Source organism: Pteropus vampyrus, unplaced genomic scaffold (assembly GCF_000151845.1).
Source record: "Pteropus vampyrus isolate Shadow unplaced genomic scaffold, Pvam_2.0 Scaffold270, whole genome shotgun sequence".
NCBI lineage: Eukaryota > Metazoa > Chordata > Mammalia > Chiroptera > Pteropodidae > Pteropus > Pteropus vampyrus.
The window spans coordinates 247,980-263,020 of NW_011889051.1; the positions used below are offsets into that span (position 1 = coordinate 247,980).

General features: G+C 41.6%; 1 protein-coding gene and 1 pseudogene across 1 annotated transcript in view; one reads left to right on the forward strand and one right to left on the reverse strand.

The window, feature by feature from the left end:
- The window catches only part of DSCAM (DS cell adhesion molecule), a gene marked incomplete at its 5' end in the record, with an annotated part of 274,168 nt that overhangs the window by 1,649 nt on the left and 257,478 nt on the right, over positions 1-15,041 (forward strand). The window contains 2 exons of the mRNA XM_011375311.1: positions 8,365-8,643; positions 12,278-12,553. Of these exons, the coding sequence (XP_011373613.1) occupies positions 8,365-8,643; positions 12,278-12,553 (555 nt within the window). The remainder of the gene's footprint in view (positions 1-8,364; positions 8,644-12,277; positions 12,554-15,041) is intronic.
- LOC111729577 lies at positions 5,187-5,305 on the reverse strand (annotated as a pseudogene).

The window sequence follows — 15,041 nt, forward strand, 5'->3', positions numbered from 1 at the left end:
ACTTTATGGAGCTAATCAAACGTGTGAAAAGTCCATCTCAGAATCAGAAAGTCACCTGCAAAATCTCCGACCTTTGCCCTTTGGAATGTGCCGTGAATACCTTCGTTTTGTTGGTAGTGATGCTTTGTGAGGGAGAAGTACTGGAGAGTTATTAAACCCTGCGGTAATTAAACCCATCGCGGCTTGAACACCTGCCGATCGTCCTTTTTAAGGCCCTATCTGGATGCCTCGTCCCCATTCACATCCTTGAAATAACCAAAGCCCACCTGTTTTTCAAGACAGAGGGCAAAAAGATGTCAGAATTAAGTGATTTCTCCTCTGAACTTAGAGCTATTTTCCTCACGTGTTCCTTTTCGTGGTGATTATTACTTCCTCCCTTGTCATAGTCATGACGTTTTGCCGCTTCCGTTAAGGAAAATTGTCAATGCTGAAAGATGGGAACATAGCCAGCGAGTGCAGACTGCTATTCTAAAACTCTAGGCTTTGAAGGAAAAGATGAAAAGGTTTTATTTTAAATTAGATTTATATTTATTGTACAGTGTAGGCCTGGTGCACACAAGGTGGCGGTGAGGGTATGTTAGTCGCAGTGTTTTTAGTGACCTCGAAATTCTCCTGAAATTAAAACAGAACAAATAGGATGACAAAAGAAAAAGCAACTGGATGACATTTGCTTTTGACCCCAGACAAGGGGTGATCCTCAGAGACTCTTGCATGTGGGCGGCAGTGGGACACGTGGCTGACAAGGCCAGAATAGGGACAGCAACAGGGTCCCAGAAGCCACCGACACTGGAGAGACCTATTGGGACTGCTGTGTAGTCCCAGAACGGCTGAACGGTCAACTGATGCTCATCTCCGAAAGCAGAGGACAGTCCTTTGAGTGGAACCTGGGAACATGTGTCTAAAAATATTCTCCACGCAGCGACAGACCTGCATGAGCCAGGAGTGGAAGACGAGTGCGTGCCCAAGGCCACACGCGTCATCAGTGGTGGCGGTCTGTGCCCTCGAAGATATTGGAGGTATTCAAAAACTCCTCCTTTCGGAAGAACTGATATTTGCCTGGAGGGACACTGCTGGGTTTAGCCATCAAGTTAAGCCAGAGGAGGACACGAAGAGTAACTGGGGGCCTTGGAGAAATTCCATCCTCTGTAATGTCACGAAATTAAACTTACATCAGAAGGAACGCATCAGAGAATGGACACAACAGAAAACGACGTGGGAAATAAAGACCGGCGATCTCAGATGACGAGCCGTGCTGCAATACCCTCTTTTCATTCTCGATTAGTTTGTATGAGGGTTTTAAAAAGGATACACGCCCCCAGCCTGGATAATTTATCAATGTTTGGTAAAAGTGCCCGTGACTTTATTCTTTGAGCGAGAAACCTAGGAAACTTTCCTAATGATCGAGTGGCAAAAGAATGGCTGAAGCGCAAGGCTACTCATCGAACGATGTTTTATCCTAGCAAAACCTCGGAAGCGACCCCGATATCCGTCGATAGGGGATAGTCACGTAAATTCTGGTGCAGACTCGGAGTAGAGTTATGCGCGTTCACAAAAGGGAAAGGAGATGGTCTCTAAGCTGAAGGGGCTGAACCCCGGAATGCGTGGTTAGCGGAGGGGAGAAAGGTACAGGGCGCGATATGCAGCATCCTGTCTCTTACGTAAGGAAGGTAGCGGAATGAATATGTGTTTGGATCCGCTTACAATTATGAAAAGCAATATCGGAAGGGTAAACTACAAACTAAGAAAATCATTTGCGTCTAGGGGAGAAAGCAGAGGAGAATCGATGTAAATAAGACTTATTTAAATATACCTTTTATATAGTTACATGGGTGTGATTTATATTTTGAAATATTAAATTTAAAAAATTAATGTTAAAAATGGAAAATACATTGAAGCGAATGAATCTAAATGCATATCAAGTCGCCGAGATAAGCAAACATAGAAAATAATTATTTCAAGTAACTTTAAGATATCATTTTGACTATATATCTATGACAAATATATTCTAAAGACAAAAACAGCTTAAAATAAATTCTTGAAATTCATTTGGCTGCCTTATTTAAAAAAATATTATTAGAATTACTTTTTGAAAAAATATCCATAGAATATTGTTAGTATCTTTTTTCAAAAACTATATTTATTTATATTTATAGTGGGAGATAAATAGGAGAGGGGGAAATAATATTTTTTTTTAATGGAACTGAGACTCTGAGAAACTAAGGCTATAAGAAAAAAGCTTAAAATCAAAGAATTAAAATAAACTCCTTGAAACGTCAAAGCCCAATTCATACTACCAGTACACATTGATTATTTTTTTGAACATGTATTTCTAAGGTTTTTCCACTGAAAAGGCCCAAAGCCATGGGCAAACAGTGGCAACGAGCTCTTCTGACACCAAGGTTATAGTCACCTTTCAATATCGCTGCCCACCTTAAGGGACCGCGGATCCTTGGAGGAATGGTGGCTTATAGGCGCAAGACAGGAAATGTACAAGGTAACCCCAAAACGGTCATGGAGTCTCCTCAAAATGATACAGGAGCCAACTTCTGAAAGGACTCTTAATGGTCAAAAGTGAGATGGATGGAATATCAAAAACAATGATTGCACTGGATCGATATATACATATTTTTAAAACTCTTGAGTTCATTGTGTTTGTGTATATACATACACACTTACGTACATATATGCGCTACATTGTATACTACATATACACACTCACATAAACATTTAATTGTAACAAAAGCAATGATAAGAATCTCATTGGTCTACACGGCGGTAACTATGGCATCCACTATAAGTTCTCCGTCTTTCACGCAGATGCTGCATTTCAGGATAACCAAATAACTCGAGTTCAGGAAGCTGAGTTCTTATTTACAGAGTATTGACATAAACTAACTGTGTAGGAAAGAAGAAAATTAGAAAATTGCCGTTTTCAGCCTTTAATAAATAATACCAACAATAATACCACGATCACATGAACCTGCTGATCAAGTTAACAGCACTATGTGTGGAAAAGCCACGCATTATGCATCCACAAAACGAAAGAAGAAAACATTGATGTCATCGATCCGTGAGAACTAGATTCCGGTTTATAAGAAAAATGGCAATAGAGGAACAAGTTAAATGACACTCTAAAGGAGCAAATTCAGAATGTGGGGTGTCCTATATGACGATGCCTTGGTTTCTTCAACAAGTCAAAGATGTGAGAGGGGTAAAAAAGGGGAAGCATCCGCTCTGGATCAAAGAGACTCAAGAGACAGTAGCAAAATGTAAACCGTAGGGCAATCCTGATTTAACTAGCTCAATTGTAAATAACAACGATCACAATAACCACAACAATAATAACATTTTTTTTTTTAGTTCATCAGGAAAACATTAATATGGAGTAGGTAATAGATGATGATACGAAGAGGTTGCCATTTTGTCGTGTGACGTCAGCCTCGTGGTTATATAAGGAAACTCAGAATGTTTCATAGAGAAACACACAAATAATATAGTGATAACATAGCATAGGTTCTATGATTTGCCTCAAGTGTGTTAGCACCAAAGGCAAAGACTATAGAGAAATCGATAAAGGATCAAAGAATATTGATGCCTGGGTGATGCATAGCTGGGATATGTTACATCATTTTGTCTACTTTTATGTGAGTTTGCAAATTTTTGTGATAGAAACTATTATAAAATGTAGATAAAGCATTTGAAGATGGTGGATAAAAATGAAACACAATGCTGTTTGGTCGTACAATTGCTACGTATGAACAAATATCCCCATGAGAGCCTGTTGCAAGCGTTGCTTAAATCGTGTACTTAAAATATAAAAGAAATCCCCATTCTTTATGGTGACATAGTTTCACTGAAATTTAATTCACCAACTGTAAACTTCACCCATTTAAAGCATAGAATTCAATGACATCAGTAAAATATATAGTTGTGCAATCATCACTCTAATTCAATTTTAGGACATTTCCATCGTCCAGAAAGATCTCTCCCATCCATTTCAGTTACATCCAATCTCCATCCCCAGCTCCAAGCAACCACTGTTCTACTGTCTGTCTCTACAGACATGCATTTTCTTCATATTTTAGATAAACCGAATCATGTAATATGTGGCTTTGTATGAGGCTTTTTTATGTAGCATAATCTTTTGAGGTTCATTCATGTTGTAACATGTATCTGTAGTTACTCTTTTTTTTTTGCTGAGTAGTATTCCATTGAGTGTTGTGTGTGTGTGTGTGTGTAATACACATTTTGTTTATTCACTAAATGATGGACATTTAGGTTGTTTCCACTTTGGGCTATTGTGAATAATCCGGCTACGAACCTTTGTATGCAAGTCTGTGAGTGAGCATAGGTTTTTATTTGCCTAGGGTAGATAACCTAGGGGTGGAGCTTTTGAGACTTCATGGTAAATTGAAGTTTAGTATTTTAAGAAACTGCCAAACTGTTTTCCAAATTACCTGCACAATTTTACATTCCCGTCCACAATGTATGAAGGCTCTCATTTCTTCTCCACATCCCCACAGCACTTGTTATTATCTGTGTTTTTAATATAACCATCCCAGAGGGTGTAAAGTAGTATCTCATTGTGATTGTAATTTGCATCACCCTCATGGCTAAGGATACCAAGCAGTTGTCCACATGCTTAGTAGTCATCTGTATGTCTTTGGTGATATATCTATTCAAATCGTTTGCCCATTTTTTAAATGGGATTGTCTTTTATAATAGAATTGTAAGGGTTCTTTATATTTTTTGGATATAAGTCCTTTATCAGAAATACTATTTGAAAATAGGTTTTTCTAGTATGTTGCTTTTTTTCTTTAATGTTGTCTTTGAAAGTATAAAATATTTTAATTTTGATGAAGTTTAATCAATTGGTTTGTTGCCACTTATGTTTTTAGTGTTGTGTCTAAGAACTCTGTCAAATCCAAGGTCATAAAGATTTTTTTCAAATCTTTTCTTCTAAAAGTTTTATAGTTTTAGCTCTTATATTTAGATCTATGATCCATTTTGGGTTAATTTTTGTAGTGGTCTGAGCTAAGGCTCAAAATCCTTTTTGATATGAATATTCAGTTGTGTCATTCATTTTTTGTAAAAAGTCATTAGAATTCTACAGTACTATCTTAAACATATTTGAAAATTTTCTATCAATAATTAGTTTTAGGCAGAATACCAATTTTTTTTTTTAAAGCCTACAGCACCTGGTCTTCCTAAGTGGTCTTCCATCCAAGTACTAACCAGGCCCAACCCTGCTTAGCTTCTGAGATCAGATGAAATCAGACATGTTTAGGGTGGCATGGCCGTAGACCAGAATACCAATTTTTAAGTGCAATCATTGAGTATTGATTTTTTTATGGCTAGCTTTGGAAGTGAGAATTTTTGTTTTCTGAAATTGTGGGCTTGTCCTGTAAAAAGTTTTTATTAGACCTCCTGTGAAAGGAGGGTGACAACTTGTTTGTGTCACCTTCCCTACCCTAATCCTACCTCCTACTCTAAGCAAAATGACAGATTCTGTAACTATTTGGTCCATAAAGAAGTTATCTCTTCTTCGAAACAAAGCCTTTTGGAGTTTGTCTATAATTCCCATCAGGAGTAGATGGAAGCAGCAAGGTCTTTGCCAGCAAGGCCTCTGTAGCTGTGTCTGTGGGACGTTGATGCCTCTGATACCCCTGAGGCCCCACAGGCTAACCTGTGCATGATGTGATGATGGAGCACAGGACCCTTTAGTTAATGGACGATGGAACTTCAGGAGACACCTGGAGACTCCGTCATGAATTCCTTAGGGCAGCGGTCCCCACCCTTCATGGCACCGGGGACCTGACCTCCTATCAGTATCTAACGCCTAAGGATCTGAGGCGGAGCTGGGGCGGTGATGCTGGTGCTGGGAAGAGGCTGCAAATACAGATGAAGCTTCTCTGGCTGGCCCACCGCAGCTCACCTCCTGCTGTGTGGCCCTGTTCCTAACAGGCCAGGACCAGGGAGTCGGGGACCCCTGCCTTAGGGGATGATGTAGGTCCCCTCATCATATCCTGTGGGATCAGTCACACAGTTCTCCTAGGGTACCCGAGAGGTGAGAAGAGCAGCAGGTTCATCAAGGATTTCTGTCTCTGTGATTGCGACAGGAAGCTGCCCCTGGAGCTGTGCCAGCTGAACGAGTTTGTCCCATTTCCGTCCCGTTACCCTCCGGTTTTCATCCTTGTCTACTGACCGCCCCCAGTGGCTGATTGAGGAATTGCAGCATTATTTTATTTTATTATTTATTTATCCATCCATCCATCCATTTATCTATTTAAATTCCAAAACCAATTTTTAAAATTAATTTTTCTTTGGAAATTACAGTTGACGTTCAGTATTATTTTATATTAGTTTCAGGTGTACAGCATAATAGACATTTATATAATTTACAAAGTGATTCCCCCTGATAAGCCTAGTACCCACCTGGCACCATACATAGTTATTATAATATTATTGACTGTATTCCCTAGGCTGTGTTTCATATCCCCGTGACTATTTTGTAACTACCAATTGGTACTTCTTAACCCCTTCAGCATTTCACCCAGCCTCCCCGAGTCCCCTTCCATCTGTGTGTCTGTGCGTCTGTCTCCGTTTTGTTTGTTCATCAGAATGGCTATCATCAATAAATCAACAAACAACAAGAGTTGGCAAGGATGTGGTGAAAAGGGAGCCCTCATGCGTTGTTGGTGGGACTGCAAATTGGTGTCACCACTATGGAAAACAGTCTGGAGGTTCCTCAGAAAATTAAAAATTGAACTATCATATGACCCAGTAATTCCACTTCTGGCATTGATCCAAAGAGAATAAAAACAGTAATTTGAAGAGATGTATCCACCCCTATGTTCACTGCAGTATAATTTACAATAGTCAAGATATGGAAGCAACCTAGGTGTCGATCGATCGATGACTGGATAAAGAAGCGGTAGGACGTAGATGCAATGGAATATGACTCAACCATAAGAAAGAATGAAATCTCACCATTTGTAACTAAATGGATGGACCTAGAGGGTGTTATGCTAAGTGAATAAGTCAGACAGAGAAAGACAAATACTATGCGATTCCACTTTTATGTGGAATCTAAGGAAATACAGCACTTTCAAGAGATCTTTGCAGATAGTTCTTCCCGGATAGGAGAGAGGTTCTTCAGTCCTTTGCTTTTGGGTTTAATGCAGGCTGATCAAAACAGCCATAATACTTTCCCGCCTAAGGCAAAGATAAGGAAGCTCCAGGATTCAGGAGCCCACGTGTGTTTTATAGCGTCCCCGTGGGGACAAGTGTGGCAGCCCGTGTAGGTCTGAACAGGAGGAATTAGAGCAGAAGACAGGACAGGTCACTGAGTTTTATTTTCAGCATCCAGCTGGGGATCTCGACTTCACCGCCTTCACGATAATCTCTGAGACGTCACTTCCTCCGAGCAAGCGTGGACAGTGGGCTGAGTGGCCTCCTGCCCCAGCTGAGTACATTCTGTCCTTCAGACTGCTCTGCGGGCCCAACGTCATTTGACAGAACATTGTCTATAGCTTTTTATAAATAGGACTGTATCATAAGTGATCATCTGGAAGCTTCTTTTTTGTCCTAACCATTCGATTCTCCCCATGCCTGAGTTGTTCTCATTCCTTCATCTCATGTCAGGTACCATCTTCTCAGAGGACGGCCCACGAAGACGGCTCCCAAAGCCCCCGGTACATTCGCCACCTGTCACCACCCTCTTTTATGTCCTTCATCGCACCTCCCATGAGCTAAATGGCCTTCACATATCAGCCTTCTTCTCCATCACCTCTGCCCTCACACACACACCTGAGCAGGATGTCAGCCCCGTGAGGGCTCCCGGCCCTGCCTGGTTCACCTCTGTGCCTCCTGTGCTGAGTCCGATGCCAGCTCCGGACTTGGGGTTCACATAGTACTTCTGAACTAAATAAGTGAAACACTGTCCGATTCAGTAACTGTGGAAAACTCTCTTTTGTGACATTAAGTTTACTGATGTCAAACCACCGTTTCTGCTATGGCATTGCTCTTTTAAAGGGGAAGGCGAATGCCCCCTGGTTGTGCAACACCCCCGTTCTTGGCCTGAGGGGGTGACTCCTGGAGAAGCGTGCTGTTTCTGGACTTCTTAGTTATTTAGTAGAAAACGACAAGCAGAACCTTTTCTGTTTCAATCTTTTCCAAATTCTGAGCAGAAGCAATTTATATAAACAGGAGGGTTTTTTTTTTTTTTCTGTTTAGATACAAACCTTAAAGATCCGTATCAATATTTGGTTGACAAGTAGAATTTATATTATACACGAGGCCCGATGATGCTGAATGACCCAGCTCGTCCTTCACTCCAGCTAAGAGTTTTTCTCCCTTCCGCAGACCCAGCGAACTCAGCCCCATCCATCCTCGATGGGTTTGATCATCGCAGAGCCATGGCGGGGCAGCGTGTGGAGCTGCCTTGCAAAGCGCTTGGGCACCCTGAGCCAGACTACCGCTGGCTGAAAGACAACATGCCCCTGGAACTTTCTGGAAGGTTCCAAAAGACCGTGACGGGGCTGCTCATTGAGAACACGCGTCCCTCAGACTCAGGCAGCTACGTGTGCGAAGTGTCCAACAGATATGGAACCGCTAAGGTGATAGGCCGCCTGAACGTGAAGCGTAAGTTGGCGGTCGCTTGCGATGGTTGGCTGCCACCGAGCTCCTGTCACAGGCGGCTCTCTGCAGCATTCCACTGACTGTCAAAACGGTCCTGCTGAAACCAACATTAGCCCCATTTTTCAGAGGAGGAAATTAATGCTCAAATTGCCTACAGTTACATAGCTAGAGAGTTTGGGGTTTTGGAGTGAATTCAGGCCTGCCTGGTCCCTGCCCCCAAACAACCAAGGTTTCCATCAGGCCACAGGGGACATTTCCCAGAACATTCCCAAGCCGTTGAATTCAGAATGGCCAGCCTCTCTGAAGGCTGAAGGAGGAGGAGGGGAAGGATCGCGCTGTCCCACGCAATCTGACCAAAGCGGTGGTCCTTAGACTATTTCCAGATGCCAATTACATTCCTAAATGGGGCTGCGAGCAGCAGGAATGTAGGGCTGTCAGTCATTCACCTATTGGACTTAGACTCAGTATTATAGATCATTCAGTACGAGTGTGGCGATGTATCTCATCTCCAGTTACTTCGTGGTGACTGTCCCGGGGAACATGTGGAAAGGGTTGCCAAAGGCAGACTCAGAGGAGGAGGGCTGTGATCGTAGGCAGGGGCTCTCTAATCCACTCAGACACCCTCATTTTAACCTGTGAGAGACCAAATCAAAGTGAGTTATCCAAGGTCATGTGGTCAGAATCGAGTAGCAGGACTTTGGTCAGAATAGGTGGCTCTCAGTTGCCAGTATAACGATCTATCCATCTATCTACCTATCTATTATCTATATCTATCATCTATCTATCTATCTATCATCTATATCTATCATCTATCTATCTATCTATCTATCTATCTATCTATCTATCATCTATTATCTATCTATCTTTCTGTCTGTCTATCTATCTATCTATCATCTATCTATCATCTATCTATCATCTATCTATCTATCTATCTATCTATCTATCTATCTATCTATCTATCCTCTATCTATCTTTATTTATTTGATGCACTGGACCAAATAAACTGAATTGCAAGAGTCTGACGCTGAAGAGGGAGGCATTTTCTTACCCCGGCTTTTTTCCAGCCGCATGCCTGTTTATGAAAGTGCTGAACGTAGACTGCTTCAGCGCCATAGCAGCCCAAGAGAATACGTTTAAAGTCAATATCCCAGTGGAACCGGCTGCCCAGGGGGAGTCCCGGGCAGTCAAACTTGCTGAGGCTGGGGTTAGAGCGAGGTGGAAGACGATGCCAGCATATTCATATTCATATCTCTGTAGCCAAAAAACCTTGTCTGTAAAGCAGCGCAGCACTGGACAGCAGGTAAGAATTATTCCTACGGGCTCAGAGTCTCTGTGTTGAGACATCTTTCGTGGCTCCCTATTTTCTGTTGAATAAAGTGGATCTCTTAGGACAGCACAGGAAGCATTTCAGGCGAACCTGCCTGGTCATATTTCCCATGGTTTTGCTACACCTGCTAAATCTAACTTCTTCTTCTTCCCTGCACAAACCCATTCCTTTCTCGATTGCAAGTCATGTTGCTCCCTCTACAGGGATGATGGTTTTTAAATACGTGAGCATCTAAAACGTCCCAACTTTCTAGGTCCTATGTAGTGCCTCGCACCCAAAGATGAACCCTGTTCCCAACTATGAGTTGAGGAGAAGCTCAACTCATAGTATAGTGATAAACGCCTCTATAAAGGCGTTTATCACTATCCACGTTTTAAAAGCTATTTGTGGAAAAGTTTTCATTCTAAGGGTAAGCTTTCATCATTGGATCCCCTGCGACATTTGGACAAGTTCTCAAACGCTTCTCGAATGTTCCCGTTCTCCCTTCTGATGCTCGTTTGCTTTTCCTCTGTCCTCCAGATGAAAAGCATTCTCTCGGGTCCCAAATCGGAGGCCTCTTCCCTTCAATCTCTTCTCCTTCCTTTGATGTCCTCTTTTATTCTTATGGCTTCAAATTCCTCCCCTCTGAAAATAGCCCTGAATCCGTATGAGTCAGCTTCCTTTTGGAGCGTCAGACAGTATGTCACCCAGTTTTATATTAGCTGTTCAGCTGGCGCTTCGAAGGAACCGTATCACAAATGGACCTCCCCACATCTCACCTTGCAGATGTCTCTCCCTGTTGCTCTTCAAGACATCTTCCCCCCACGGTCCTCCCAGAGCAAACTTTAAATTCCGCATCCTCTTCAAGCTTTTCTGTTCTGCATCCAAACCCCTCTGAAGTCCTAGAGATAGTTTCTCAGTGTTTCTCAGCTTTCTCTACCTCTGCCCATTCTTAGATGGAGTCCTAACTGTGCCTCAACTAGATGTTTGCGATGCCCTTTTACTGACCAATTTCCCTGCTGTCATTTGTCCAACACAATAGGATCAATCGATTCTCCGAAAAATGTTTGATGATAGCACTCACTTGCTAAAAGTTTCAGAAAACTTTTTTTAGTTCCCGCTGATTTAATCCCAAAATCTAAAGGCTCTTTGTGATCTTTCTGCAGACCGCATTTATAATTTTCTCCCACTGTTCCCCTTCAGAGACTCTGGGTTGTATCCAAAGTGATCAGAAGCTTCCAGAAGCATGGCTGTGCTTCACGCCCTAATCCACACAGTTCCCTGTCTCTGCAATGTCCTCTGGCCTCAGCGCCATCATCCTTGATATCTGAGGACTTTCTGTTGATCCTCTTCCACATATTATGGGTCACTCATAGATTTTTGTGGTCGCTATGTTCATTCTCGTATTTATCTTATCCACCTAGAAGACTGAACTCCTCAGAACCAAATGCCATACAGTGTGGTGACATGAGCAATTGGGAAAAACTGGGGTAAATGCTGCTTTTTGCCATTTACCTGTAAAGTGGATTCAGTTATATCAATTAATCTCTCTGAATAACCATTTCCTCTTCTGCAAAATGGAGATAATAACACGAAACCGGCAGGACTGTGGGATGGCCGACTTAATTAATATGCAAATGCTGTTTGGTAGCTTTACGGCATGTGCTGGTTACGCCTCAAATATTATTCCTCCTTGTCTTCTCTGTGAGTGTAACCCCATCCTTGGCATATAATAGGTGCTCACTAAATGCTTGCTACCTTGGATCAGGTTTGTTAAATAAAAATGTAGGAATTCAAGTCTAACATTCCCTAAACCAACGAGTTTCATGGTAAAGAAAGAAACACACAAATCCTGTTTTATGGTCACAAATTCTAATGTCGACCTGTTTTTTTGCAGCGGCGTGGTTTTGGCCCTGGTTAAGCCCCCTAAGGGATGTGAGCAAGTACATGTGTGTGTGTGTGTGTGTGTGTGAGAATGGCCCAGAGCAAGCCCATCCGTGCTACCTTGAGACGAGACTTTTGGGGTTTAAATATTCAGGCATTTCTGTCCTCACTCTTAACTAACACTGCACTCCTCATTGGCAGTGGGTTAATATTCATACCTACTCAACAAGAAAGCAATATGACCAAACTTAATCTATTTTCTAGGCAGAGAAAGAAGGCCAGAAAAAGAACAAATAGCCAAGAGGGTACTTCCAACCCCAGAAATAATTCTGAATGTGAGAACTTGCACTGATGCGTTTGCCTGGGCAGAAGTCCAGCATGGTGTTGAAATGATATCTACATGTCTGATGATTTCACCTTCTGTTTTCTCTTACCTGATATCTCCAGAGCCACTGAAAGCTGCCATCAGCCCCAGGAAAGTTAAAAGCAGCGTGGGTAGCCAGGTGTCCTTGTCCTGCAGCGTGACAGGAAGTGAGGACCAGGAGCTCTCCTGGTACCGAAACGGTGAAATCCTCAACCCTGGAAAAAATGTGAGGATCACAGGGATCAACCACGAAAACCTTGTCATGGATCACATGGTCAGAAGTGACGGGGGCGCGTACCAGTGTTTTGTGCGCAAGGACAAGCTGTCCGCTCAAGACTATGTGCAGGTGGTCCTCGAAGGTCAGTGGGCCCCGTTACAGGGTTCAGCCGAAAAAGAACTCAAACCCAGAGCCCTCAGAAAGAAGAACAAAGGGGGAGCAGTGCTGATAACCCCTGTTTTAAGATTTCTCTCTATCCGACCAGCTAATAACTCTACCTGGTTTTCCAAGATACATCACTCAAATAAAAGAATAAGTCCTGATGAAGTGAAGATTGTAAACAGTGGCAGTAACGTCACTAATGTAATTTAACGCGAAGCTAAGTGCATTGATGTTGCCCACTGCCATGTTTACAGTAACTCGTCAGGATGTAGGCATCCGACACTTGCAACTTATGTTTGGTTGACAGTTCACTGCCCACTGAGGCCTGGCTTTCTCAGTAACGCTCGGTTTGGAGGGTGTTTTATGCACTGTAGCATTTAGCAACATCCCTGGCCTCTGACCGACAGATGCTCATAGCATCTCCCTGTGAGTTGTGACAAGCAAAAATGTCTCCAGACATTGTGAAATGTCTTCTGGGGAGTACAAAATAGCCCTCCCTCCATTGAGAAGTACAATTTTAGAGGCAAAACCAGGGCGAGTGAAAAAAAATGGCGCCTGATTTATAGGATTGTCCCTGGTTGGGTCCAAATATTCACGGATTTAGGTGAATGGAATTTTTGAGGAATTACTTTAGGGTATAATAATAGGTTTTAGGTATGTTTTATTGTTTTTGTTTTGTTTTGTTTTGTTTTACTTAACTGTCTACTGCCTACTTGCATCTGGAAGCTTATCGATAAGCCAGGGAAAGAAGCTGTTAAGGTAACATTCAAGTCATTCAAGTGAGACATGCGTTGATCACCAGATAATTGAACTAGCTCTTATCTATATATTTGTGTGTCTTGTTGAAAATTGTGTGTTTTCGTATATAATTTAAAATTTATCAGTTATCAGCTGATTAAAGTAATTACATGACTTTCATATAGCCTAAAGGAAATAAAAATAAAATCTATTTATATATGAAAATAAGTTTAAATTTATCTCGGTGCTTAGAGGATATTTCTATTATTACTTTTTAACTTTTGCCAATTTTTAAGAAGAAATAGGCTTGGAATGACATTCTTATTTTGATTCAAGCATTTATTTGTAGACAATGAGTTTTTTAAAGCAGAGGTGAACTTAGTGAGAGCCTGATACTCATATTAAATGTCTGACACCATGTTCCACATAATTAAGGGCAGAAAGTAATCAGTTCGTACTGGTTTGTTAATGATGATGCACTGTAGTCCTTACAGAGTCATTATTTTTAGATTCTTTGTAGAAAAGGGAGAGATTACCTTTCTAGGCCTAGTTACCGTGGCAACCATCTCGCGTGACTAAGAAAACCTAAAGAGCATATTGATAATCCATAATGATGTCGAAAGAGTTCAGGTTATCAGAGAGTGACAGCGAGAAAGATTTCAAAGACACTCAGGTCTCACTGGGAAATTAATGTCCGCTTTCATCTCCAAAAAAGCCTGTCACTTAAATAAAAAAAAAGGGGGGGCGGGGTAGAGGAGCGCATGGAGCATACTCACGGATGTGTTTGCCGCATGTCAGCTTCCATTCAGGACAAGAAGCTTCACTTTATTTTTTCTCTTCTGAGAGATGACAGTGCTAATGTAGCAAAAGAGAGCAGAAATGAAATTAGAAATACACGTCTCGGATCTGCTTTCAAAGGGTGTCTAACTAGTGGCCTTGGATATAATCTCCTCGTATGCCCACTGATATAGCTATGGATTAACATAAATTGCAAAATGCACGATACCGTGCACTGAGAATGGCCACTAATATAATGTAGAATCGAGGAATGTTTCCTATGAGGCCAAAGAAATTGGAATGGAAGTCTAAAGAAACTGGAAATCTAATAATTATAGGTTCAAGATCAACCCAGAATAACTGGAAAATGGAATAGTAGGAAGGAATGAGAGCAGGTCCTATTTCTGGAAATGACAGAATAGCATATATAAGACTGATCTGCAAGAAGATAAAAATTATGAAATTTGGGTAAAACAAAACTATATACAGATACTAAAGCGTCACCCAAAAGTAGGCAGAAAAGGGTTGGCCTTTGAAAGAAGGGGAAAAGATTAGATGATATCTACATTGATACCACATTGCCCCCGAGGACGTTCTTCAGTCCTCGTAGGGTAGGAGGATAGAAAACCAGAAATTAAGAAGAAAAGGAGAAAACTAAAGTCTTAAGGGATTGAGGTGTAGAAGGGCAGGTCTGGACTGTCACATCACCTACAACTTGAAGGCAGTGAGTGGAGATTCCGGGAAGAAGGAAATAACAGTAGTGAGTCTTGAAATCTGAAAAGAAGCTTTTTTTGCAAAACTTGGTTGACACCTGAACTGCAAAAACGTGAAGGAGAATCCAGGTATACCATAAAAATAACTAGACTAAAAATACCATAAAAATAACGATACCGTGATAGATAGATAGATAGATAGATAGATAGATAGATAGATAGATAGATAGATAGATAGAT